This window comes from Melospiza melodia, chromosome 1, assembly GCF_035770615.1.
Source record: "Melospiza melodia melodia isolate bMelMel2 chromosome 1, bMelMel2.pri, whole genome shotgun sequence".
NCBI lineage: Eukaryota > Metazoa > Chordata > Aves > Passeriformes > Passerellidae > Melospiza > Melospiza melodia.
In genome coordinates, this window is record NC_086194.1 from 32,662,345 (window position 1) to 32,689,856 (window position 27,512).

At 40.3% G+C, this 27,512-nt stretch overlaps 2 protein-coding genes across 4 annotated transcripts; both read left to right on the forward strand.

Annotated features, from left to right (window-relative positions):
- Nucleotides 1-5,881, forward strand: LOC134415207 (collagen alpha-1(I) chain-like). Its single transcript, XM_063150868.1, has 2 exons — nucleotides 1-117; nucleotides 5,216-5,881. Exons 1-2 carry the CDS (start codon nucleotides 1-3, stop codon nucleotides 5,879-5,881), a joined length of 783 nt encoding a protein of 260 aa, XP_063006938.1.
- KLHL7 (kelch like family member 7) lies at nucleotides 5,343-27,511 on the forward strand. Of its 3 annotated transcripts, none has more exons than XM_063153114.1 (11): nucleotides 5,343-5,361; nucleotides 9,921-10,023; nucleotides 11,042-11,135; nucleotides 12,331-12,455; nucleotides 14,188-14,363; nucleotides 14,758-14,932; nucleotides 16,095-16,237; nucleotides 20,908-21,148; nucleotides 24,165-24,366; nucleotides 24,621-24,718; nucleotides 26,254-27,511. In XM_063153114.1, exons 2-11 carry the CDS (start codon nucleotides 9,945-9,947, stop codon nucleotides 26,535-26,537), a joined length of 1,617 nt encoding a protein of 538 aa, XP_063009184.1. In that variant the 5' UTR covers nucleotides 5,343-5,361; nucleotides 9,921-9,944; the 3' UTR covers nucleotides 26,538-27,511. The 3 variants fall into 3 exon arrangements, with proteins under 3 accessions (XP_063009184.1, XP_063009193.1, XP_063009177.1); XM_063153123.1 differs by lacking the exon at nucleotides 5,343-5,361 and adding an exon at nucleotides 5,426-5,438; XM_063153107.1 differs by lacking the exon at nucleotides 5,343-5,361 and adding an exon at nucleotides 5,855-6,013.
- The last annotated feature ends 1 nt before the right edge of the window (nucleotide 27,512 follows it).

Here is a 27,512-nt window from a genome sequence, read left to right on the forward strand (position 1 = left end):
ATGGAAAAGGACAGCTGCCTGACAGAAGGCACGTCCCCTCCTGGCTGCCAGGCCAAAGCAGCCCAGCACGTCCCCAGCCCGACCAGTGAAGTGCAGAGCAGCTCTATTACAACAACAGTACAATTAAACAGCATTCAATTCAGCTGGGACAATGCAGGAGGCACGCTTTCAAAACCAAAGTGGTCTCACTGGAAGAACTTCCCTCATCCAAGCTGTTGGAGCTGTGAGGACCCAGGCAGTCTCCAGAGGCCTGACCACCCTGGCCCAGGACTGCTGCTGGCTGCCCAGGTAATGCAGCTCTTTGTCACCTCAGCTCCTTGTCACCCTGGAGCCAAGAATGACACCAGAACAGACAAGAGACCATTCCACTTGATCACTTGATTAGCTAGTTAATAAAAAACATTTTTCTCACACATGTCCTTGAGAAGAACAGGAAAACAAGGTGGGGAAAAGCCACCTGCAGATTGTTTGTACTAAAAAGTTATCACATTCCTCAACTCCCTAAAATTCTCACAAGCCACAGTGAGAAACAATTGCCATTTCTCTCTCCCTGAGCAGACTGGCACCCACAGATCCTCTGATGGCCTCAGCATCATCGGCTGCTCCTGTCACAGCCCTGGCTCTGTTGGATGTGGGGAAGGCACCCTGCCCAGGCAGGGATGTCAGGATGGGGTCTCCTCCTCTGCTGCCTCCCTCCTGGGGCAGCCCTGCTCTTCCTTCTCCCTGGCACAAATGTGCTGCTTTCAGATAAGCATTACTTGCTTGGGTGAACAAGCAGCAAAAGTTACACAGAACACACAGCAGCTACCCAGAGTGAAAAGTGCCAGTTGTGGCTTCAATTGTAAATTATTTCATGGTCCAAGTTTTCAAATTAATCTTAATTTTAAGACCTTAATCTTTAATGCAAAAAGGAAAAAATAAAAAACAAAAACTCACACCTACCTTACATCATGAATGAACAAATAAACTATAAATCCATTTTAGTCTCTCTTGTCTTTGCCTGTAAAGTTTAATGCAACTGATGCATCTGTCAGAACAGAAAATTTGGGATGCCAGGCATTATTGTAAGCCACAGTTCACATCATGGTAAGAAAACAAGAGTTTTCCATTCATTAGCACTGAAGGCACAAGTTTAAAACTTGAGAGAAAGAAAAAGGGGAAGAATTTCATTTAAAAAAAAGAGAAATAAAGCCATGTGAAAAGGGTACTTGGGTTCTAGAAACAAGCAGTGAGAAAGCCTCCATTCAAAACATTAAAACAACTCTCCAAGGAAAGAAATCATGACCTCTTGTAAACTGTAGATGAAAGAGTATCCTGGAAATACTTCAAACATGAAGAAACTGTTCAGACCAAATTCCCCTCGTGCTCTGGCACAGCTTGGTGGGACAAGACATCCTTGCTCAATAGAGGCCACTGGCACCCAGTAAGACCAAGCTCCTGGAAAGACTAGCAGTTAAGAATGAGCTGGTCAGAACTGGAATATTGATTTCAGGCAGTCTAAAGTCTCCCGTTGCTCATGGGAGTACAAGGAAATAAACCTTTGATCTTCTTAATGTACACAGTGAGGCACCCTGGCTAATGTGGTGATAAGCTCATTTTCTCCTTGAAGTTTATGTCTCTTGTAAGCATCAATGCTAAGACTTGTCCTGGCACTCCTTCTGGCATAACACAGTTTAAATTCCTTTATGTAGCTGGATGGAAAAAAAAAACAAACCTGCTCTGGAATAAAAAGAACAGCCCTGAGTTTGCTTTTGTAAAAAAAATTAAGTATCTGGGATGGGCTAAGATTAAAAGAATAAGAAACATTGCAATTTGGGAAGTACCTTGCCACTGTGTTAGAAATATACCTGAGACCCTAATGCAGCTCACTTCAAAAAGTTAAACCTTCTGACAATCCCTAATTTAATACTGTCTCTATCAAGTGTCTATTTTCTTCTTTGATGTACTATTTCTACTAATCCAGTAAAGTCTCATCTGAGCATTTGTCGTTGATAATTTTGCTCTCTGCTGTGACAAGTTAGTTTGTATTTCTCTAATCCACTGAATACAAATCGATGCCAAACTGAAAAGAACTGGTTTTAAAAGCAGTGTCTGCTAAATGCATAATTCAGGCCTTATCTGGGCAATCTTTCTTTCATGCCACATATGCCAGCTGCTCTTCATGCACTGAATGAAGCCTGTTTCCCGTCCCAAGTCCCAGGCTTCAGTTTGATCTCACCGGGGCTGCTGGCTGTGCCCGTGACAGCAGCACTGCCTGTACCTGTCAGTACCAAGCCATGCCAGGGGAGCAGAGGGCACCCGACCTGCCACCAGAGCTGGCCAAAGGCATCTGAATCTGTCACTACTGCCACAAATAAGATCACAGCACTGCTAAGTGTCACACTAGAATGAAATATTTCATAGAGCATCACTGTGCTTCTTAAGCAAGGTGACTTGGTATGGGAAGAGGTAGTCCTCCTGATCTCCATGAGAAGAGTGCAGGGTTCTCTTGGCAGCTTTCCTTCCAGGGCAAAAGTGGCACTGCAGGTTGGTATGAGATGTTCTCTCTATGCAGCACAACCCTCCCATCCTCACTCACATTCCTACTAAGACCCACAAATTTCCTCATCTTCCCCATCTTCTCAAACACATACACTTTGCCCACGAAAGGCAGAGGCACTACAGGCAAGACAATGGGAAAGGAAAGGAGAGGCCTTGCAAGCAGTGCTGCTTCATCTGAATGAAGAAAAGGCATGTGGATATGGATTACTTGCCACAGGCCCAAGGGAGAAGACACAAAACTGCAACAATGACAGATGAATTCATAGTGTGCCTGCAGATTCCATACGAAGTCCGTATCATTGTGACATAATTGATGTCCAGGTGTCAGAAAGATAAACTACTTGTGGGTAGAATTACCTTGTTAAAGTTTAGAGCTTGAGATGCTTTAATGATCTCAGACCTAGGGGGAGGTTAAAAAAGCCTGAGGGAGAAGAATGTACCACTGATAATGGGCACAAAGAATGCAGAATTTACAGGCCACTAGGACATTTGTCAGAGCCCCCAAGATAAGGGAGAAACTAACAAAACCAACTCAGCAACTGTGCTGAAATCAGCTCTGACTGGGTGAAAGGTCATTTCAGCAGGAGATCTGCCACCACTGACCCAAGATACCCACAAACCAAAAGAAAAGGGAAACTGGGCATGCAGACTAATTAGCATGAGAAGTGAGAGAATTCTTAACCATAAAAGGACTACAAATTAATAAAAGAATGAGATAACTTGTAGCCAATGAATGCTAATTCCTTCATTTGCTAAAATGTATAAATAGTGAAAAGTTTTCCTAGTCCTAGTGCTGGCTTTGGGGATTTCCCACCCAGCATCCCTTTCTGCACAGAACTGTCAATAAATTGTCTCTCTGTATGGACTGGCCTCTTGCACAATGGGTGAAAGAACTTATTTTGGTGACATTATAAGATATCTCATATACTCACATTCAGAACTTCTACGTCTTGTCTTTGTGAATCTGATAAAACCAAGGCACAGGTGAACTGTTACTATTTATAAATAGTATATAACAGATTATTAGTGCCAAAGTAACTGAGTAGCCTTCCTCCTGCCCAAAGAAGCACATGCACCCCTGAGAGAAAAGGATGCTGTAAATATCCTAACTTTCACTCCCAGGCTACCCTGTGTCATTCTGGGCCTGTACTGCAAAGTCAGGACTTGCGAATCTTCTCCTTTCAGTACAATATGTTTATTACTTCAGCTTCTGGATGGAAAGATCTCTACCACAAGCATGTATTAGAGACTATTAGATTAAACAAGCAATGTCTACTAAACATTTCAGGATATCTATCTTGCACCAGTCTGTTTAGCAGCATTAGCTGATGGCTTAAAATGTAATTTGATATGTTTTTGAAACCACAATGGATATGTTATTGTGTCAGGCCAATGGTTTTCCTATCATGAGCATTAGAGGATAATCCTTTTCTGGTTTTGATTTTAACTTCAGTTTGTGAATTGAGGGATAAAATACCATTAAACTATTAGTGTTTGTAGAGTACATTGAGAATACCAATGTGCTTAGAAAAGACAAAGTACATTACAACATTTACATTTGTATTAAATCTGTTACAAACATTCTAATAATTTGGATTATTTCAATTTAATTTCTCAGCATTCACAAGAAGCTAGCTCTTCTTTCCAGTCCTTAACTCAAAATTTTGAGTAAGAGATTTCTGTCCCTGAGATTACTGTCCCTGTATTTTCTGCCATCCCCCAAAGATGCACAGAGCAGTACAAAGGGAGCTGCCACACCGAATGCTGGCAGGGCCTGGAAGGGCTCGAGTGCTGTTTCTCAGTGGAAAAGGAACCAGCAGCAAATTCTCTGCTTTTTCCCCGAGGAAAGGAGGGGCAGACCTCTGATTTTATCTTTCCTCACCACAGCTCGTGTCAGCAAAGGGTCCGACCTTGGGAGCAACAAGCTGAACTCCTTAACCTGGCCAGCCGACCTTCCTGAACATGGCAGTGCACAGATATTTATCCTCCCAGCACAGCTATTTCTGTGCATCCCATGGATAAAGCAGGCGTCTTATGATTGCCTTCAAGATGAAAATAAAACTCTGTATGTAAACTCTTTTTAAAGAGTTCACATATGTATATGTAAACTATATGTAAACTGTGAAATCTGAAAATGGCCAGAAGTACATTCTTAGTTTTCTCTTTTTTTTTTTTTTTTTTTTTTTTACTGTTACATGATAAAATCTGGAAAGTCAAGTGATAGCTGTGTCAGTTTTGTTTATTTCAACAAAGCAAAGGTCAAATGCATTAAAATTCTTACAGCTTCAATGTAGTAGTAATTTTTAGATGGCAGAACCACAGAATATCAAAGTCTATTTTTTTAAATCTTACCATATGGGACATGATATCAGGAACAAAGTGGCTCATTCCTTTTATTAATAAAAGAGCCTCGTCTTATTTTTCCAGGAATCTCTCTCCCTTCAAGTCATGACATTAAGCTGTTCAACGCCTTGTTATCAGTGGAATTAAAATTCGGAACATCACACGAATGCACAAACAGCAAGCTCACGCTAAAACCCTGCTTTGGCTGTCACCATCCTATTCAAAAAACGACAATCAAAGCACCAAACATTTTGGCATTATTTCTGGGAGACGGGTGGCTGCGGCTGTCGGGACAAAGAGGTTTTCTTCTGGATCACGTTTGTTTCCTTAGCCAGCCCACGTGAGACCGGGACACAGATCGCCAAGGCGGGACGAGATCCCTCCAGCGGGAGCTGCGGGAACCGTTGCTCGGGACAGAGGCAGAGGCAGCGCGGTGCTCCCGGTGCTCCCGGGGCACGGCAGGGTGTCAGGGGCACGGCAGGGTGACCAGGGACACGGCAGGGTATCAGGGGCACGGCAGGGTGTCAGGGGCACGGCAGGGTGTCAGGGGCACGGCAGGGTGACCAGGGGCACGGCAGGGTGTCCGGGGGCTCCGGGCGCGCCCTTCCCGGACCGGGATTGCAGCTCCCGGGAAGGAGCCGCGGCCCCGCCCCTCAGGCCGCACGGCCCCGCCCCCACCCCCGCCCACTGGCCTCGCCCTCAGAGGGAGGCGTGTCCTCCCGGAAAAGCCACGCCCCCTAGGGCCGCGCCCCTGGGGCCGCCGCGCACGCGCCCTCCACGTGTCGCTGCCGAGCCCCTCCCCGCTCTTTGTTTACCCCGCGTGGGGCCGCGCGCCGGCCGATGGCGTCAGCGCGCCCGGCCCCGCCCCCAGGCCGCGTCCGCTGCGGGAGCCGCCCGCGCCCCTCGGTGTGCCCGGTGCCCAGCCCCGCACACGCTGCTCGCCGCCCGGCTGCCGGCGGGCGCATGTTCCCGGCCGGGGTCGGCGCGCCGGCGGTGAGCGCGGGCGAGCATGGCCACGCCCGGGTCGGAGAAGAGCAGCAAGAAGAAGACGGAGAAGAAGCTCGCCGCCCGCGAGGAGGCGAAGCTGCTCGCCTCCTTCATGGGCGTCATGAACGCCATGCGCAAGCAGGTACGAGGGGCGCCGGCCAGGACCGGCAGCAGGCGGGCTCCGTGCTGCCCTCAGGGCCGGTCCCGAGGGTTTCCCGTCCCTCGGGCCCGACCGCGGGGGAGCCAGCGGAGCCGGCACCGCCGTGCCCCGGCCTCCGGAGCCGCACGGCGAGAGGGCCGAGCTCCGGTTGGTGTGTGCCGGCCCCGTGTGGTGCTGCCGGCAGAAGACGCCGTGGATCTGTTTTTCCTTGCGGGCGGTCGGGCAGGATGAGGCTGTGGGTGATGGATGGCCCGGTGTCCCCAGCTGGAGCATTCACGGAGCCCGTTTCGGACCGAACCCCGAGGGCAGGGGGCAGGCGCTGCTGCTGGATTGTTGACCAGAAACTCTTCTTTGAACAAATTGACTGTGTACTCTCTGAACAGTGAACCTGCCGCGGGAGGAGAGGGAAGAGTAGAACCATGGTTTGGTTTCACAGATTGTGAATACCTCTTTTGTCTTGAATACCTCTGGCCATCGCACTAGGAAGCCAGTGGCGGTGTAGGAGTGTGGCGGCTTCATCCAGCCTCAAGTTGTGAAACTCTTGCCTGATCAGCTTCCATGGTCAATATTTTAATAGTATTAAAGGTGACTCCTCTGTTCACCAATAGAGCAAGAGCGGTAACCAAAATCACAATCATGCAAGTGCATTTCAGTTGAGCTGTCCAAACTGAATTGAACATTCATTTTTAATTATTTTTTTATAAAAACATTGAAGTAATGGTACAAGAGCAGAAGGATGATAGATGTAACTCCTTGCATATGAAGAAATCTTTCTTCGATCTAGATTGGTTGTAGAACTTTATTTAAAAACAGTGATGTGCAGGCAGTTAAAGCTGACTCTAAACCCAGGCCATGCAGGGGCTTCACACTTGGCACTGTCCTGTGTTGTATCTTCTAGGGTTTAGTTGCTTGTCCTCCAGTGTTAGTCTTGCCAGAGGCTCAGTCCATCTTTTAATGCTGTCTGCACCAGCAGTCTGGGTCCTGACCTCACAAGTATTGGTGTTGGTTCTGCTTTTCTCTGGCACTTAGCCCTGTTCTTCTCTCAGTAATAGACAGTCAGTTATGCTGTCTGCATAAACCATTTCTTGCAACTAAGCTCTTAAGTATGAAAAACTATTTTTTTTTTCAATGACTTCAGGTAGTAAAGACTTAAGGCCTGTGATCTGTGTTTTTTGTGTAGGCTTTGTTTCTGATCTGAAAGTGTGAACATATTCCAAGGTGTGGCTGAATTAATAACTTGGTTCCTCAGTGTTTAGTTCATACCTCTGCCATTGTTTAACAGGACATGCCAGATGCTCTTGTGATTTGTGAGCAGATAAAGGAAATATTGCCCTCCTGTGGATATATGTGCAGTCCCCAGCACAGAATTTCACAGTGCTTTACCACGTCCCTGTTCCAGTGTGTGGTGCCACATTGTTCTGTGGTGCCTCATCTTGCAGTGCCGTGGGGTGCCAGCTCTCATGTAGCCATGAGCCACTCCAGACAAGGAGTGAGAGGGTCAGGATTAAGTGCTATGAAGTCTGTGTGTACTTCTGATTCAGATTCCAGAATCTGTTATGCCCAGGCAGTAGCTGCTCTGAGTTTTGCCTGCAGACTTCTCATCTGACCTCAGGTGAGCTTTACAGCAGACAGTGCTGACTGGTCCAGACATTTTTGCAGATTTCATGGAACTCATGCTTCTTTTATGAGTTGTTTGGAAGAGGAGCTCAAGTATTACTGAGGGAGTGGGGGAGGTGTGGTTATACAGGATAAATTTGGGAAGTCAGCAGGAGCCAGAGGAAAACACACTAGTTTCAGCTCATTAGTTGTGCTAAAGTTGTAAGAGGATTTGTAGTCAGCTCTTTCCTCTTGTATTTTGGCAAGTCAAGAGCTGTGCTGTAGTTACAAAACCTGAATATGAGTTAAAATGTCCTGTGATGGAAGTGTCAAAGTGCACCTGCAGCTCTAGATATTTAGCTCATTAGTTAATCCTGTAGGAATCTGGACCAATGGGAACTTACAGCTCATTTTAAGGAGGCTGCTTTTTGTGTGAGCTGGGATCCTCCATTAGTTTGGGAGTTTACTCTAAACTGTGGGCAAACCTGCACTCAGTACAGGTGAGATGTTGGGCCAGGTGTGTTTAGTGCTTGATGCTTGTCTCCAGCATTGATGACCACATCTTTGTGGGTTTTCCAGAGCTATTGGACAGCGTGTGCATAAATCATTTGTTGCAACATTGGAACTCAGTGGAGGTCAGCCAAGAATGAAGTCATTGGGAATGAGGCTGGGATAGAGCTGCAAGGTGTTGCTGAACCTGTTATTAGAAGGTGAGGTGTCCTTTGGTTAACACCAGTCACCTGCTGCATCATGGAGGTGACCCCCTGACAACAGTGGGGCCCTCTGGGAAGAAGTACAGCAATCCTCAGAAGAGCAGTAGTTGAATGGAACCATCACACCCAGAAACCTCCCAGGGAAAGAAGTTGAAACGATGGTCTGTTTGGGTTGGCAAATGCACCAGAGCAGCCTCAGAGCATCCGAGGTGTCACAAATGCTGAGCTGAGGCATTTAAAGTGTCTTAGAAATGCAGTGTGGAGCTCAAGCAACAGCTGCAAGTCTTGGCAAAGCTTGGCCATAGGATTTTATGGTATCTTGTACTGCTCGTTTCCAATGCTTGTTTTGAACCAGAAGTGTTAAAAATTTCAGCTTTTAAAGGATTTCCTCTGAAGCTTTTCCAGAATGATCTCCTTTTGTGCTGTTGTTTCAATCATAAATGGCTTAAAACTACAAAGGAAGCTATCTGTCACCCCCATCTAACTTCCATTTTGATAATATTTTTGAAAGTATTAGTTTTATTTTGTCCAGTATGTGCTTTTGAGTGTCCTGTAAAAAAAAATAGAAGTAGGCATGTTTAAAGGAATTGTAAATGTGGGTTATCAGCCCTAGATAATATTGTCTCCATGTGGAAAACTCGCAGTTCTAAGCAAGTATGTATTTCCCACACTAGAAACATTTTTTTCTGGGGCTGGCCTTGGATGGGTGTATGTAGATGTTTTTGAGAGCAGTTCCATGAACTTTAAGGTAATAGTCCCAAATTATTTCCTATTTTTTGAGGAAGCAGTGCTGCTCAGTTTTTCTTTCTTAGTAGATAGTTATAATTAGCTGTAGTATGATATGCATTTATTTCACTCAGTATGTTCATAGAAGAGAGATCATTTCTGAGCGTGTTAAAATTATGTGGTTTTACCCCAATGGCCCCTGCCAACTTTTATAAGTTATGTTTCCCTTCTCCTTCTGGAGAATGACAGTTCACATGTAGGGGAGAAACTAGCTGCCTGCATATAAACAGCAAACAAATGAGAAATAAATGATGTTTTGTTTGGAAGCTAGTTGCTCATCGGGTATGACCAGTCAAACCGTTCCACAGAAGTGGTATTTTTTCATGCATTTTCTTTAAAATGCTCCATTGAGTGCTTTAAACTCATTCATCACTTTGACTCCAGTTGGGAAATAGGATGGCAGTCCTCAGATATGAGGTTCTTGTGAATTGTTTTGAAAATCAGTGGCAGAGGAAAGGAGAGCCACTGGTAGATGGAAGCAGTGCAATATAAATGCAGCCCCTACTAGATGCTGCAGAGCTACATTATTGTAGGCTGAAGTAAAAGCTACAGGAAATACTTTGATCAGAGTTGATGTTATTTGTGACCATCCTGTACAAATTCCTGGGTAAACTGATGTTTGCTAGTTCTCCAGGCTTCTGAACTTTGACTTCCAGAAAATCTTTTTGTCACATAATGCTCTTGACTTTTGTGTGTTACAAAAAGTAATGAATTTCCATAAGCTGTTTTTAAAGAAATGTTGTTGAAATATTTTCAAAAATGCTGATTTTTGTCTTTTTTTCCCTCTGATCCAGAAAACTCTTTGTGATGTCATTCTTATGGTTCAAGAAAGGAAGATCCCAGCTCACCGTGTTGTGCTTGCTTCAGCCAGTCATTTTTTTAACTTGATGTTTACTAGTAAGTCTTTTGAAAATTGATTCATTTCAAACTTTCGTTATGATATGCTGTTATATATGTGTCTGTCAACCTGTCAATCTTATGAAAGTGATTAATTTGAGGGATAAGTGTAAGTGAAGATATCTCATTTTGTCTCCTTCCATTCATCTCTGTTCACCCCTCTCCTCATTTTTCCTTTAATTCTTGTGATCAAGTCAAGTGTTACTTTATATATAAGCTCTCTTAATTAATATCTGGGACCTATACACTGTATTAGTTTATCATCTCCCTTCCTTAACCTGAAATTTGGGAATTTCTTTTGTCCCATTACAGAATTTGTCTGCCATCAGGCATTTCTGCATATAAATTGGGTTATCAGAGGTTAGAGACATAATTTAGTGGCTGGAGTGGATGATCTTAGAGATCTTTTCCAACCTTAATGTGATTACTTTAACTCAGTGATTCTGTAATTATTTCATTTATGCTCTCTTTAAAACTTCAGTCATGGTTTAAAACTACAAAGGAAGCTATCTGTCACCCCTTATCTTTTCTATGCTTTACCCATGAATTGTAAAATTACTCTAAAATCAAAGTTGAGTGGAAGTAAAATAAATAACCATTCATTCTAGTGCTCCTTGAATGGAATTGCCCATCTGTGGGCAAACCTAGTGCTGTGTCTGGATGTGGGGAGCTTGGAGCTGTCTCCATTGTTATCAGCTTGAATGTGGAAATGGCTTTTGACAGTGGTAATGCCAACATGGCAGTCTGGCTACAGTCAACAACGTCTAGGACTTTTTCTACTTAACACATTTTATCATAATTTAGATAATACAAGGATGTACTCACACCAGTTATCTTGTTTGTTCCACTGCCTCCTTTCCTGACTTGCATTAGCAATCCTGGGAAAACAGCAATCAACTCTGAGCAGTTTTTGGGAGGTTACCACTTTGAATAATTGCTTTATTTTCTACTGTTTGCAAAACATACAATAACTAGAGTGAGTTCTTGATTAAAAGTTTGTCTTTTAATCTGTTTGCAGCAAATATGATTGAATCAAAGTCCTTTGAAGTGGAGCTAAAAGATGCAGAGCCTGACATTATTGAACAGCTCGTGGAGTTTGCTTATACTGCAAGGTAGTTTTGTTATTTCAAGCTCATACTTTTCTAGGAAGCCTGCCAATTTTAAATGATAAAAACTTAATATAATGTTTTTGTGATTCATCAGTTTTGTTACCATTGAAATTCCTTCCTTTGTTTAAAGCCTGATGTGACTAGACCTTCTATCCTTCTTCCTTCTTCCTTTTTCTTTAACCAGTAGGAAGCCCTACAGACTAAAGGAAACAGTATTTGTCTCCAGAAAGCAATTCAAAGCACTTCAAGCTTTTGACTTCAGTGTTGGAGTCAAATGATGTTTCCCACGGTTCTGTAATTCAGGTCCTTATTGATGTCAGCAGGGTCTCTCTTTGTGGCCCTGGTAGCTGTGGCACAGAACCATTTCCAGGAAGTTATACCTTCATCTCAAAACAGGCAGGGTGGATAACTCCTCTGTGAAAGTGTTTCCCCCCTGTCTCAGCTTGTTCCATGTATTTGGGGGTTTTTGTGGGTCTTTTTTCTCTTCCAGCCCCTCCCCCCACCCAAGCAGAGCTCTTGCAGATGGCTGGGATTGTAAACAGAATTTAATCAGCTTTAATCCAACCTATGCATGGCAGGCCTTTCATCTAATGGGGTTAACTCTCATTAGGGAGGCTTTCTCCTTTCTTTTGAGAGCAATCTTCTTGTGTAGCCATCAGTGGTAAGAGACAGTCTGTGTCAACAGCCCACCCCAGCCACATGTTTGCCTGCCCTGATAGCCAAGCCCTAGATGGGCTGTGACTTCCATAAGTTCTCATGAAGCACTGCCAAATGTTCTGCTTATGCACTTTGGGCAAATCAGACACACCAGTCCTAACAGAGTTTAAACAGATTTTGCTGATACCTGTTTGGAAGTTGAAAATCATCATTCAAAAGGTTCTGGATTTGGGTTTCTTTTACCTTTTGTGAAAGTGGTTAATCACACAACTCATAGCAATAGTATAGGACTGCAGAGGACCTGTGTTAAAGGCTTACTCTTCAGATCTGAGGACTGGTTACTCTTTGCCCTGCCTAGGTGAAGTAGAGCAAACAAAAGCAGTTTGGAAAGATCAGGAAGGATGTGTCCTTAGACTGTATGTGAAAGATTCTTGGGTAAATAGGAGGGAAATAATTTTGCCATTTATTAAGTTTCATTTTTTTTTATTGCCACATCTTAGGTCATTTCAGTGATGCTAATTTTACACATTCTGTTTTGCAGAATCTCAGTTAACAGCAATAATGTCCAGTCTTTACTAGATGCAGCAAACCAGTATCAGATTGAACCTGTGAAAAAAATGTGTGTGGACTTTTTAAAAGAACAAGTTGATGCTTCCAATTGTCTTGGTAAGAGAGATAGACTTAAATTTGCTGTTTATTTTTTAACTTTGCTGTATTGTCTGTGTGTGGATAGCAATAACATGTAGCTAAATCCAGGCATGTTAAAATAATTTTTCTCTGAATCTGAACTGTTGCCCCTTGCCACGGGTCTGCTGACTGTGCAAGGTCTCATCCAGCTTGGCAGGATGCTGGGGCTTCTTGTTTGTTAGAGAACTGCATGTGTTTAGTGAGGTGGAGCTTTCAGTTGTTACTGTACTTGCAAACAGAATTTTACATATTTGTAACTTCTCCAAAACTAGCATATCTTTTACAAGTATAAACAGAATAAGTTTAGGCTACTTTTGGTTTTATTCACTTTTTATTTTGACTGAAAACAATGAATGTTATCTGGACAGGTTTGATATGTTCTGTAGCTCTGATGTGGACTCGGTGTTACAGAGAAGGTAAACAACAAGTAGAACTAAGTACTTTTTCATGCTTAAGATTTGGTGCACTTTATATAATCAGAAATTTAAGAGATTTTTTTTGTGTTTTTTATTGTCATTGTTAGGTACTCTCCAAGTAACATCTCAGTCATGTTACAGATGTTTATAGCAGCAATAGAAATGTTTTGCAGAGTATATCTGAATTACAGTGACTCAGCTGACACTTCAGTGCAGCACAGCTGTGGCTCTGAAACAACTACTAGAAGAAAGGCATTTTACCTAAGGAAAATACCACTTAGGCTTGCTTTGAGGCATATTTCTGCCCTGTGGCTTCTGTTAGGTGAAAAAAAATAATTATGGTCTCTAGCACTTGCATACTTTGTTGCTAATTTATTGCAAAAAGATTGAATCAGTTTTTCCTTATGGCATTGTTTTTAAATTGGAACATGTTTTGTGCAGACTCATAAGCAAGTACACAGTTCATTTTTTAAAAAAAGTATTTGAAAGAATACTTGGCTCAATTTGAATCTTGAAGTTTTGTCGTATAGTTTGCATTTTACTACTCTGAGCAACTCAGACTAATTGCAACCCGTATGTTAGTGAGTCGCTCCTACCCCACTTGCCATTTCCTCTGTGAGAAGGAAGACCTGTGGCATGATGAGAAGTTGCTGCTGAAAAACTCTGTGCTTACCTGTTTTTTAATGGCAAAGTTGGCAGTGATGCTTCTCAGCTGCTACTGCTGTTTATACCTTTATGCCAACCTTCTGTCCTTCCAGCAACATCAATTTAACTTTGTGTTGGTCTGCAGCTGACTGTGTTGCATGTACAGAAAAATCCCAGTTCACCATGGCTCTTGAAGGAAACTGGGCTTGGCTGGTGACTGATGGTGCATGAGCAGGTCAGGAGAGGTTGTAAAACATGGATCCAGTTTCTCAAGCTGTTCTGGTTAGATGTGGTTAGGGTGGCTTGGCTCAGACTTGGTTAAGGTGCTGTTGTCTGCTTTATAATTGGGAAAGAAGCAGTGAGGAAATAGTGCTGGAGAGACAATTAATACAGCAAGTGTTACAGGTCTGACTCTCCAGTCGGTTCAGTAGGGGTAGGGATCAGCAGCTTGCCCCTGTCTTAGTTTGCCTTGAATTGCAGATGAGTTGTGATAGCGTGTGTTTTAATGGGGGTAAAAAAGGCATGGTAATAAATATTAAACTGGAATTGTAAGTATCACTGAAATTACATTAATTGTATTCTATTTTCATATATTAAAGGTAATTGCAGTTCAAGTTTAAAAGGGGCTTTTTCTGAATTTTCCTTCATAGGCATAAGTGTGCTAGCAGAATGCCTAGACTGCCCAGAGCTGAAAGCCACTGCAGATGACTTCATCCATCAGCATTTCACTGAGGTTTACAAGACAGATGAGTTTCTCCAGCTCGATGTTAAACGTGTGACACATCTCTTGAACCAAGATACACTGACAGTGAGGGCAGAAGACCAGGTGAGATCCCTGTTTCATAGCAGCTAAAAGCAGTGAACTTAACTGAACTTTTTTTTAATCAAGAACTGGCTTCAGATATTCAGGTGTCTCACTGATGTTCCTAGAGGATAGGATGCACATAGTGCTTGCTAAATTGTGGAGTAAAAGGTTCATCCTGGCTTGGTCAAAACCAAGTATTAATAAATATTCACATTTCAGGTGTAGTTTGAAGATGTGTTGTTTCAGCAAAGTTGGAAGAAAGAAGTCAGAGAGGGAATAAACAGTTTCCTTTGTCATGATAGCTGTAGGGCTTCTGATTGAATAGTACATAGGCTAAATTATGTAACGGTTCTGTTACTTGTCATGCTGTGTGGTGATGTACCTTATCCCTTTCTCTCCTTGTCTCTTGTTGAAGGTTTATGATGCAGCAGTCAGATGGCTGAAGTACGACGAGCCAAATCGCCAGCCCTTCATGGTTGATATTCTTGCTAAAGTCCGATTTCCTCTAATATCAAAGAACTTCTTAAGTAAAACTGTTCAGGCTGAACCACTTATTCAGGATAACCCAGAATGCCTTAAAATGGTGATCAGTAAGTTGACCTCTAGCTGAAATCTTTATGATGCTCTATATAATTTTAAAAATGCTTTGAAAAATTTTGAAAATTGTTTGCTTTAAAATGTTCTAACATTTTCCCATTAAATCCATCTAGGATTGTCCAAGCTGTGTTTTAGTTGAAGTTGGATTAGCAGATTATTATGTAAATAAAACTCATCTTGTGTAACAGTGTGACTTTCATTTGTTTTCTCCTAGCAAATGGCTTGAACTCCATGAGAAGTAATGGAATGGAGATTTTGTCAATGACTCCTTAGGGTAACTGAAAGTTAGCCTGCCTTTGTGACAGGCTTGTAACTTCAATATTGTTCATGTTTGTGTGTGCATTAATAAAATAAATATGTCAATATTTTGAATATTTTAAAGCTTTCCTAAACAAGTTAGAATTTTAGGTGTATGTTTTACTGTTTCTATCTGTTATATACTGACCATTGATCCTACAATGATTGGTCCTACATTTGCATTCTCAGGGTGCAGACAAAATAGGAAACAAGCTTCCCTTTTGTTTTTAGACACCATTTCTAAAATTTTATCATGTAAGAAAGAAAAGCATTTTCAATAGCAGTTAACCAGTTGGCTTCAATTTAGTGTAGATCTAAAAATCAGTACACAAATGTTTTCCTTCACTCAATGAACAGGATTCAAATTAACCCTTATGTTGGTAAGTATCTGCTGACATTTGACATCAGAGTCATACTTCTTGTGTGACACCAAGTTGGGTACATTGTATAGGAAATAAGGATTTTTGTCTTCTGGTTTTAGTTGCTTGTAATGTCACCAGTATTTTTGCACTCTTAGGAATGCTTTCTTTTGTCTGTTTCAATGCAATAATCTTAATTGCTTGTTAATATTGGATAAAAGAGCTGATCAATCAATTGGTACATAACATGAGTCTGTATCTGTCCTGTTTTCACATGGAGCAGCCGGTTTGGAATAGGGTGTAAATCTGGATTGTATGCTCCCACCCTTTCATGCTGCCGTGCATTCTTCCATTTTGAATCACAGCTGTATAGATGTCATGTAGAAACTTGGTGTTCCTCTTTTTCTTCCCTTCCCTCTCTCCCCCATGCCTGCCTCTGAAAGCTCCCAGTCCCTGTGTGAGCTGCAGTGGCTCTGCAGCTGTTGCTGTTTTCCTGCAGGTGGGATGCGGTACCACCTCCTTTCCCCGGAAGACAGAGAAGAGTTGGTGGAAGGCACGCGGCCGAGAAGAAAAAAGCACGATTATCGCATTGCTTTGTTTGGAGGCTCTCAGCCCCAGTCCTGCAGATATTTTAACCCCAAGGTAATCGTTACCTCAGAATGCATTAAGATTCACTGCTTGTAATCCTACCTGTTTTCTTTGCTGGTGATATTAACTAAGACATAATGATCTACGAAATGGTCTTAGGAAGGAAGTATTCCATCCCTACTGGGTATACAGTTGGAAGAATATAGTTAATTAAGTATTTTTAAGTCTGTGTACCTAGATGTAATACTTTGTTTTGAATAGAATGATTGTGTTTGCTTCTTAGCAATATTAGATGTGGAGAGCTGATCAATCTGTCTGAGTTGAGCATTGACTGGTATGTGTATTTCTCAGCTGCAAATAAACAAAAGGTCACTAAAGCATCATGCAGTTGGTTAGGAATATATGAAAGTCTGTATGCATGTGCATGCACATAGGTGTTTAGAGATTACTCAAAGCAGGTTTATTTAGCATATAATAATTTACTGGCTTGTATGTTAGTGTAGAACCCAGTTTTTATTGGGATTTTTTAGTGCATTTATTATAAATATGCAACCACTTCTAAATTCGAATGTTTCACAATTTTGTTTGTTCTTAAAAGTATATAAGGAGAAGAATGGGGAGCCAAATATTACATAAGTGGAAGAAAGTGAGTTTTTACAACAAAAAAACTTAGGGATGATCAATTTAGACCAAGCAAATTCTGCCTGAAATTTGTTTCCATATTTCTTGAATAAAATGAAGTCTCAGGAATAGTGTAGATCTCAGCTATGCAGATGAAAGGGTCTAAAAACATCAACTGTATGCAGAAGCATTACCTATACCCTATTTTACCAGGCAAGCACATACAGTAATACAGAACAAATTTGCCATATAAGCATCAGGGCTCTCTTAAGTTATGAGATCCCATGCATGTAGTAATATTTTGTTGAAGAAATTTTGGTTCTAATTCAGCGTATCAAATGCTTGTTAAAATTTCAAGCAGTTTTGTGGGCTGTGTGAACTTCAAAGTGTGCCCCATCAAATCTAATTTTGAATGAATGAGCCTTTGGGATGTGTTTTGAACTTTTCTTTCACATTCCTTTTGTAAGATAAAATTTAAGCCACCTCTGAGTACCACTCAAGTCTGGGGGTAAAATCCCCAAACCCACCAGCTTTGCTGGCTTAGCTTGAGAGACACTTAATATGTATTCCTATTGGGAATTCAAAATTCTTAACTAATGACTGCCTTTTTCCTTTATACATATACTCAAGATAAGCAGCATTTCAGCTAGGGGTAAGGAGGTAAGGGGTACAGAGCAGATAATTCTCTCGTTCCCAAAATCTAAGTTTGGGAAGCCTTTCATCAGGGCATTTGTAACTTTTCAAGCAGTTGCATGGTTTTCGCAAAGAAATCTGTTTTGTAGGTAAAGAGTAGTGTCTGTGAAGGTCTACATAAAGCATAGGATAAAAGAGCTTTACCTTTCATAGACTGCTTGTCCAGGAATAACACCAAAAAATAACTGAGTTTGGAAGAAATGTTGAAGAATTGCCTCTTAATCAAAACTTACAGCCTTGCATGTGGGCTAAGGAGTGGGGGAAGAATGGGGCAGGGAAAGAAAACTAAAAATGGGTAATTGGAGATCTTTATTCTAACAAGCATGTGTTCCTTCAATGTTTTCCTAGTGCTTATATGTTTCCTTGGGTATTCTTAGCTAGCCTGTTATGTCTTGTTGAACAGCTTTTACCTAATTTCCAACTCTTAAGCTATTTAAAGGTCCTTTTCTGGATGTTTTGCTTGAGTATTTGATTTTAATCTTTAAACTCTGACAATAGTTTATTAAAAGCAACAAACCAATGATCCAGAACCGCTGCTGAATTACCATTTAACTCACTTTAATTGGTCTCATCTAAAGATGATGGGAGAGTCACAGAACAGAGAATTAAGCTTGTGTATGTACTTTTGCAAGGTTAGGTCCTTGGGAAAAATTGAAATTTTGCTTGTCTGTTGAACTGATTGAATAGTGACCTAGTCCCTCACTTCTGATATTAATCAAAACCAGAAATTTAATTAAATTATTACATGTCACATAAACAATTTAAAACAGAAGTTATATTTTTCCTGAAAATATTTTCTTGGTTGCAATATGAGTTTCCATAGCTGTTATATGATAAAACTAGTGCAAAAATTTAAATTTTCACTGATTCCTTTGCACACAAAATTAGTCTCCAATGCTGATAGTAATTTCCTTGTTATTGGAAGGGTTCTTTAAATAAGACTGGATTGGATACTGTGTTTTATTTGTTGAGAATGTTAGCAGTATTATTTTAAGACAATATTTGCTCTCTTTGTTGCACTGTGACTGGTATTTCTATTGATGCATGTTCTTCATCAAGAAAGCAAAATGATGCAACGGGATAGATGCAGACGGGCATAACACTTGTGGAGCAGTCTGGCACTAATTTCAGTAGGCATACATGATTTCAGAATACTACTAGAAATCCTAGATGTTCTATTAACAGTTGTGGGAAGCATTTTCTTGTTGAATTTTTCACAGAATTAAAAAAAAAATCCCTGGGTTGGGAATAAAATCCTTGTTGTTTTGTTTTATGAATTCTCATTACAGAATTTATTTATGATTGAGATTTTGTGTCAGCAATATGCTTCTTCTTTTGAAATTACTATCTCTAGTGGCCAGAAATGGTTGGAAGTTTTAAATTTTCAGCAGTGCAAAATTCAACAATGGCAAATAAAGAGTAACAGATGCCTGGCAATGCTATTTCTTGATGATCAAGGGAACCAGTATATCTTTTAGGAGGACATAGAGCTGTAGTCAGTAAGCTGTTAATGGGGAGGTTGTCCACAGTGGACCTGTCTGCTGGTTTTTATGACAAACTTGGAAGAGGAATCAATTGAAAATGAGGAAAAGTCTTACACAAAAAAAGTACTTTTTCGCAGGGCCCGTAATTTTGTGTGCCATTCTTGTCACAGGGTCTTGAGGCTCTCAGGAGTTCAGGTAGTTTTAATAAGCGATTCAATAAATTGATGACAGAGAAAAAGGTATAGCTTTTGGCTCTGGTGTCCTGCATTGCAACTTGATGAAAACAGATCAGCAGGGAAAGAGTCACCATGTACTTACCTTGGTCCATCTTTCCCTACTCAGTCCCTGAGAACGGAGACTTGCACTACCCAGGGCTGTGTGGATCTTGACTGTGCTGTAAAGCAACGCTTCTGCATAATTCTTTAATGTGTTCAGTTAAAAAAGTGAAATAATTCTATGTGGTACAGACTAACTTCGAAGAGCATTGCAAGAGGATGACCTAAATTGCCTCCTGCTGAAAGAGGAGGATACTGCTGAGTATACTCAAGTTATGGCTTTTCATTTGATAAAGGTATGGATGAAATGGATACATGAACAGAAGCCATAAAAGTGGGTCAGGTCACTGCCCTTTATGACAGGAAAGGAAAACAACGGGATATTTTGTAAAATTGCCAGAAGTTTGAGCTAGAAAGTATGTTGATCTTGCACAATGCACTGAGACATTTTCTTAAGATTTATGCAGCTATTTATTTTGCCATGCTGTAGTATGGCTTTCCTTTCTAGGATGCCCCAGGACCTGTTTGTCACCATAAAAGGCCACATGCAGCTGACAGCTCTTCTTGATATGGGGGATGCTACAAGAAAAGATTGTAAGATGTTCTGGACTATAACATGCTCTGCCTCTCTTTCTTTGAACCCCCATGTAGGAGTCGCTGTTCTTCCTCATTGACCAAGGTGTTTGAAGTATGTCCTTGCTAAGAAAATGTAATGATGTAACGTCTTGTGTGAACCATTACAGTGAAGGTCATTCAGCAGGTTGAGGTAGACCTTCTTGAGGTGGCACAGATAACAGTTGAGGTCCCATACTTTCCTGTTCAGTATAGGATTCAAGCTATGCTCATGGAATATGTGAGATGCTATTACTCAAGAAGTGTTTCTTGTGCTGTATGCTATCCTGGTCTGCCATCAGTTGTTGAGTTTGGTGTTTTTAAGGCTTTGGGCATTACTGCTCGTATTTGATACTTGCTGATTTTGCCAGTCTATGCAAAATCAGTTTCTAGGCATCATGACTGCCAGTATTTGTGATGGAGCATTACCCTATTTCTCATGCTATCAACTGTGGATAGCTATAGAACATTTGTGTTTTGTAAATTCTGTAAATAAGCTTCTAGTTGTCATGGTAATAAAGTATGTATCAGAGCTTTTTTACTGAGTTGCTTGTCAATTTGGATATTATCTTCTCCTTTTTCCATTGTCTTTGTTTGGTGCACTCTGTATTTTATTATTTTTTAGACATAATATGTTACTATATGTAAGATGTCTTTTTCCATTGCTATAAAAGAAAATGCAATCCTACTTTATTGGTTACATGCATTGTTTCTAACATTATAGCAGCTGGAGGTCAATTGTTTGGAAAAAAACACCAAAACTGTTTTTCAGGGAAGCTATACTGGGTGCACACAGGGAATGTGGAAATAGAATTTCTTAATGTCATGGTTCATTGCATCTAACTATGTCTGTTGTCTAAGAGAATTTTTCAAGAGTACGCCTGAGGAGTATTCTTCAATAAACAGTGTTCATGTTTGTTTTGAAAAGGAACTTAAAACTGACCATATCTAAATCTCTATGAAAAGCTCTGTTTGAAAACACTCACTGTACAGGTAAGTGTTATAATCTATTAGACATTACTTGTTCTTTGTAATGCAGGATTACAGCTGGACAGACATCCGATGTCCCTTTGAAAAGCGCAGGGATGCAGCTTGTGTCTTCTGGGACAACGTAGTTTATATTTTGGGTGGTTCCCAGCTCTTCCCTATAAAGCGAATGGACTGCTACAATGTGGTGAAGGATAGCTGGTATTCCAAGCTAGGACCTCCAACACCTCGAGATAGCCTTGCAGCCTGTGCTGCTGAGGGCAAAATTTATACATCTGGTGGTTCAGAAGTGGGTAAGACACTAAAAATCTTTAAAACAAACAAAAAAGCACAAAGAAAGATAGCTGGAAAATTTTCTGGTTTTTTGCATGATTTTGTTGACAAGAAACTGCACGTTGCCATGTTAGCCTAATGAGTTTATTTTCCCATATTTAGGATTTTATCCCCCTTTGCCCGTCCAATAACCTATTTGTGTTGTGTTTTGAAAATGGTTTCACTGACATGAATAGTATTTACATTAGTAAAAAGTACACTGCACCTCTTAAAGAGTTAATTAGGGACAAGATTTGATGGAGCTGTGAGCAACCTGATCTAGTGGAAGTGTCCCTGTCCATGGCACGGGGATTGGAAATAGATGATTTTTAAGGTTCCTTCCAACCCACACCATTCTATGATGATGTGATTCAATGAAATATATTTTGGGAGTCCCACTCTTATCTTTCTTCTATAAATCCACAGGATTCACTGTAGTTTAAAATTTTCTGGGATGTGTGACCAGAATAGCTGTATTTTGGCAATGGCCTTCCTTTTATGCAGCATACGTGCCTTCCTTTTATGCAGCATATGTTGGGCCTAAGGAGGTTCTTTTAAGAAGGGGGCAGGCGTGGGGGGAAGTGGAAAAGAAATCTCTTATAATTACTGCTTTTGGTGGTGAAATTGTACTTTGTCCTGGTCAAGGAATTTGTCCAATTTTTTTGTCAAATGACAGAAGTTATCTTCTGTTATTTTGTTTATCTGTTGGCTTACTTCCACAAATGGAGAAATGATACCTTTAGATCATTTCAGCATTGTAAAGTAAAAAAAAGAAGACCATTGGGATTTTTTTCTCTCTCCAAAAAGCCTAGAAGGTGACTTATGCTGTGGTGTTGCAGGAACGTTTTATTTTGTCTAAACATGGCACATCATCAACAACCCAAAAGTTGAAATGCAGGCATGGTATAGCCATAAAAATAGTTGCAGTAATAAAGCTGTGTTCTTGGGAATAAAAACAAATGGGAAAAATCGTAGAAGTAAGATCCTTTTGAGGTCTGCCTTGCTGCAGAGGGAGGTGAACATGGGAAAAAACTGTCATGAGCAGTGCTTAACACTGATAAGTCACTTAATGGAGGTTGTAACATTTAGGCCATGTTTTCTGACCTCTAAAATATGTTAATAAGTCTAATGTAGCAGCAGAATAAGCAGTTCCCAGCTGCCACCTCGTGTGGTGAATGTGAAATAGCACCTTTCCTATTACTTGAAATAGGCTTAACTAAGGCCACATTGGGCAGCTTGGAACACTACATCTCATGAATCTTTACAGTTTCCCATGTTTCCATTTATGGGGAATAACAGGAAAATTTTTTGATTGTACAGTATATTTTCTAATGCATGATAAATAGTTAATACAACTACAGTTGAAGTTTAATGTAGCGGTTTTCTTACAAATACACCCTCACATTACTGCACAATTCCACTTTGCTGTCCATTAACCATGTTAATCAAGACAGGGTAGTAAAAGCTAAACATAAATAATGGAGTTTAATTTGCCTGTACTTTTTCTTCAGAATTTTGTGAATACTGAAATTGGAAAGGTCTGTCTCCTGAATCTAGTATTTTTGAATTTGAAGCAGGCAATTATGTTGAAAGCATTAATCTGATCAAATGCTACAGTGTGTTCAGCTGTAAAGAAATCTAAAATTTTCATTTTTTTTCCATCAATTGAAGAGGTTGGATTACTGTATCAGTCCATTACAGACAACATGGCTCTTTTCCCCATCTTGAATTGATGGGAGTCCTGTTCTATTTGCAACAACTAGCAGAGTTTGGAAGCTGAAATATCAGATTCTTTCACTCTTGTTTCAGTGCAGGAGAAATACTTAACATTATACTGAAAATGAAAACTTCTGCCTGTTAAAAAAAGAAAAAACGGGTCTGATGGATTTTTCCATGGATGGGAATTTCTGCAACTTCAAAACAATAAGAATGTTTGTTTACATCAAAGAAAAAAATGTCCCACTCTATTCAGTTTGTGGTGATACTGAGAGTGACAGGGTGGGAGTGAACAAATGCACACTTTATAGGATTGTGTTTATAGGAGTCATTTTGGGTCTGGAAACATAGCATCCTGTTGAAGGTTCAAATCTTCAGCTGGTAGTAAGTGCTGCTAGTGTGACATGCTTAATTTTAGAAGTAGAAAGCCAAGGTAAAACAGGCACAATAAAAGGCACTTTTAACTATTTTAGGTGAATACACCTTTTGAAACAAAGGGAAGAAGGATGTGGTTCTGTTCTGAGAAAGTTGTATTCAGCCTTCCCTGCCTTGGTTATGATTTGGTCACTTACCTGAGCACAAGTTTTGAGCCCCCATCTCTCTTCAGCAGAAAAATTGCTTTTGATTTCAGTAAGAGTTTCCTTGGCTTTTGAGGGAAGAGTACACAGACCCTGCACTTCCAGGCAATAAGTATCTACTAGTCCTCAGGAAGAAAGTAAATTGGGCAGAGGTAGCTGTTTTCTGGTTGCTAATAATTCCAGGAGTATGTTATGACATAAGATATCAAATTCCAAAGGCAGCAAGTGTTCTGGGTATTGGACAAGTCACATTGTTAAGATGAAAAAGACTCACGAACCTATAGTGAGTTTACAAAGCTGAGCTGGTTTCATCTTCACATCTGAAAGTTCAATATATTTCCAAGTAGAAAGAGTAGCATGAGCTGATGACAATGGGATGGGTAATTTATATACATCTCTATTTAGCATTTATTTCCCTCCAAGAAAAAAAAACTTACCTTTTTTCATGTTTTTTAAACACAAATACCAATTTTATAAACTTACTTGCATATTTTGGAACAAAAGAATCAAAATAATTACAAGTATATGCTTTCTGAATAATCCCAAGTTTAAAGCTGGTTAGTTCTACTTTTGGAGGCAGGAAAGCAGCTTTCCCTTTTCCACTAGCAAACAAAGCATCAATTTGATGATTGCTGTTAGACTCTTCTCTTGAAAGACAACCATAAAGATTAATGCCACTTTGGTGGGTTTCTATTTTTTTAAGGCAATTCTGCACTGTATTTATTTGAATGCTATGACACGAGAACAGAGAGCTGGCACACGAAGCCCAGCATGCTGACTCAGCGTTGCAGCCATGGAATGGTGGAGGCCAATGGGCTCATTTATGTGTGTGGAGGCAGCCTGGGGAACAATGTTTCTGGAAGAGTCCTGAGTTCCTGTGAAGTTTATGACCCAGCCACAGAAACGTAAGTGTTGTTTTAAGTCAGGTTGGCTTTAGTCTCTTGTGGAAATGACTGAAGTGTAGATGACTACAGGAAAAACTCTGGTGAGGAATTTTCCCTGAGTCAGCATTAAGAAATCAGTTCTTTGTAGTTCTGCTTGAAAGATGTTTTTTCTTAAGCACCTTTCTTCCATATTTTATTTTCCTAATGATAGGTTATACTTAGTTTCTCTGAATCACATGGTGATTTGTCTTTTTTTGTTTGATTTATTTTCCCAGGTGGACTGAACTGTGTCCAATGATTGAAGCCAGAAAGAATCATGGGCTGGTGTTTGTAAAGGACAAAATATTTGCTGTGGGTGGACAAAATAGTTTAGGTACTTTCATTCTATTAATTCTAATCTGGTCACACAAAGTTTCATGGGGTTGTTTTTCTGTTTTGGAATGGATTCATTCCATTCTGTTCAGCTGTAGAGCTTTGAACAGCACCATCAAACATGTCTTCTTGTTGTCACATCAGTGTTACTTCTTCCTTTCACCTCCCCACCTCATTGTTACCTTATTTTTCAAATTCTTGTACTCGTGATAGTCAAGTTCAGATATGCACCCCTACTGTAGCCCAGTTCTGAAGCAGTTAATATGGCTAAACCAGGCATCTGAGAAGATTTTGTTTGTTTGTTTTTTTATTTTGGGGGGTTTTTAGTTATTCATGATTTTAGCATTCTTTTGAGAGACAGGTAAAGGTGTAGCCACTATTTTAGAACTTTACTCTAAAGACTTAAATCTATTCTGATACTGTAGAATGGTGAAAATGTGAGACCTCTTTTGACAGCTCTAGCTTTGAAATATCATTTGCTGTCATGGCCAGGTCAATTATGATCTGCCTGTCTCCTTGTCTTTTAAAACTAGAAGAATAATACTTTACAAGAAGAATTGAATTTTAATTGCACAGAGTTTCTGAAATGATTTTCAAAATGGAAAAATTCTCATTTATGAGGTTTTTGAACTCACTATTTACAGTAAGTGGAATTCTTGATTTCAGATAAATGCTGTTTTAGAGTACAGCTTGATTTTTAATTGGCTACTGAAACTATTCCATCATGATTGATTCCCAAACATTTTATCAATCCATAATCTGCCATCTTGCAAAATATAAGTGTATTCACTGGATGCTCCTCTTAGAAGTGTTAAAAATTGTTCTTACTGTAGTAAAATGAGGAAGAGTTATGTCTGGGTTTAAAAACTCATATATGTTAATGTGATAGATTTTTTTAATCTCTCAGATCTAATAATTGAGTACTGGAAGTAAAACCTGAGTTAAATAGAGACAGCAGCATGTTTGTAGCTATTGTTAAGTGTAATTACTAGCATATTTCCTGAATAAGCAAATCTTAGTCACAAAATATACTCTAATAACTTTTTGTTCCTTTGGCCCTTTTCAAAGGAACTTAGGCTTTTTCACTTCGATGATTTTAGTATCATCATGACAAGAGACCTCCTCTATCAGTAAATTGCCAGTTTTGGTAAAAGTACCCATGAGCCCTCTAGAATGAAATGCCACTGCTGTAGGGAAGTTTCAGGTAATTCCTGAGTTTTAGTCACTAGCCCCAAATTCGTCAGAAATTCAGCACTGAAGCTTCTTCTGTTCATGAAGTAACATGTTTGAATCTATAGAAACCATCTAGTGTGAATTTGTGAGAATACATCTTACTTTCTATCTCCTCTTCACTTTTCCCTGGTTTTGTATTTATACAAGGATAAGCTGCTAGTTTAGAAGCTGGGGTGTATTATCAGGTTTGCCTTTTTAAGTGTAGGATTTTTGAAACCTTGAAAATAAAGATGAGTTTGCATGCTCTAGTGCAGTCCATACAGTGCAACATAATAAGCAGTTGTCTATCTCTTTGCTTTGTAGGTGGCCTTGACAATGTAGAATATTACGATATCAAGATGAATGAATGGAAGATGGTGTCTCCAATGCCATGGAAAGGTGTAACAGTGAAATGTGCTGCTGTGGGACCTATAGTCTATGTCCTGGCTGGTTTTCAGGGTGTTGGTCGCTTAGGGCACATTCTTGAATATAACACTGAAACAGACAAGTGGACAGCCAACTCCAAAGTCCGTGCTTTCCCAGTGACAAGTTGTTTAATCTGTGTTGTAGACACTTGTGGGGCAAATGAAGAAACTCTAGAGATCTGAAGACTCTAGGAGATGCCGAAGCATTCTTCAAGGACTTGGGAAAAGATGGTTTTGGTGCTTTGCTTCCATGTTTTACTGAATCGTGTTAAATTTAGTAACAGGAAGAAATTGAGATGCAGTCTTTTAATTTGTATATACAGCATATTGTATAATGTGGATTTTTGTCATGCCCATTTTCTTGTCTGTTGTAAAGAGATGGGGATGTGTTTTGAGAATCCACTTACCTAGGTGATATCACATGGCATCTTCCTTTAAAAGAACTGTAGGTGTGGCCTTGTCAAACAGAGACCCAATCCAAATATCTAGAATGCCTCTAAAGCATTTGATAAAGAAAAAAATTCTGGTTAAATTTTACCAAGACCAGTTGCAGAGACACTTCCTTTAATGAAGGCGAGTAAATACAGCTTGACTCATGAGGAAGAGGAACAGCAATTTTTTCTCCTTCATACCTACCTGCAGAAATCTTACTGGGATGAAAAGAAGACATTTTCTCAGGAAAGACCAGGGACTGCTGTCTAATAAAGATTCCCAATGTTTCAACAGCTCTCTAGATCATGATAGCTGCCCTCTTCCAGTGAGTTTCTTCCATCATTTGCATGACTGCTTATCAATTTTTTAAGGTTAGAGAGGCCACACATAAAAATTAGAGGAACACTGATGGTGTCTGGCATTTTGTGAAGCCTTCACAGAAAGACTTTTTTGATTTTATTTTTTTTAATTACACTGAGGTAGGGAATGGTGGGGCAAGTCGACGACAATTGTGCACTATAATTAGCAAGTTGGAAACTTGGAAAGAATTTTTAATCTATCTTCCCAGGCATCAGACTGTACATATTGTAGATGCCAAACCATTAGCAAACATGGGAACAGGAATGAGAAAAGCAAAGTCAATACGACACATATATTGATTTTCTTCTTGAAAATGACTGTTTTTAAAATGGCATGAACCAAGTAATTAAAGATACTTTACAGAAG

Bases quoted from the DNA above. Each gene is read 5' to 3' on its own strand.
- LOC134415207 (XM_063150868.1), top strand. From the start codon at position 1: ATGGAAAAGGACAGCTGCCTGACAGAAGGCACGTCCCCTCCTGGCTGC. The intron at 118-5,215 runs GTACAATTAAAC...TTGTTTCCTTAG, and splicing joins GCAGCTCTATTACAACAACA to CCAGCCCACGTGAGACCGGG.
- KLHL7 (XM_063153107.1), top strand. From the start codon at position 5,894: ATGGCCACGCCCGGGTCGGAGAAGAGCAGCAAGAAGAAGACGGAGAAG. The intron at 11,136-12,330 runs GTAGTTTTGTTA...TCTGTTTTGCAG, and splicing joins GAGTTTGCTTATACTGCAAG to AATCTCAGTTAACAGCAATA. The intron at 14,933-16,094 runs GTAAGTTGACCT...GTTTTCCTGCAG, and splicing joins ATGCCTTAAAATGGTGATCA to GTGGGATGCGGTACCACCTC.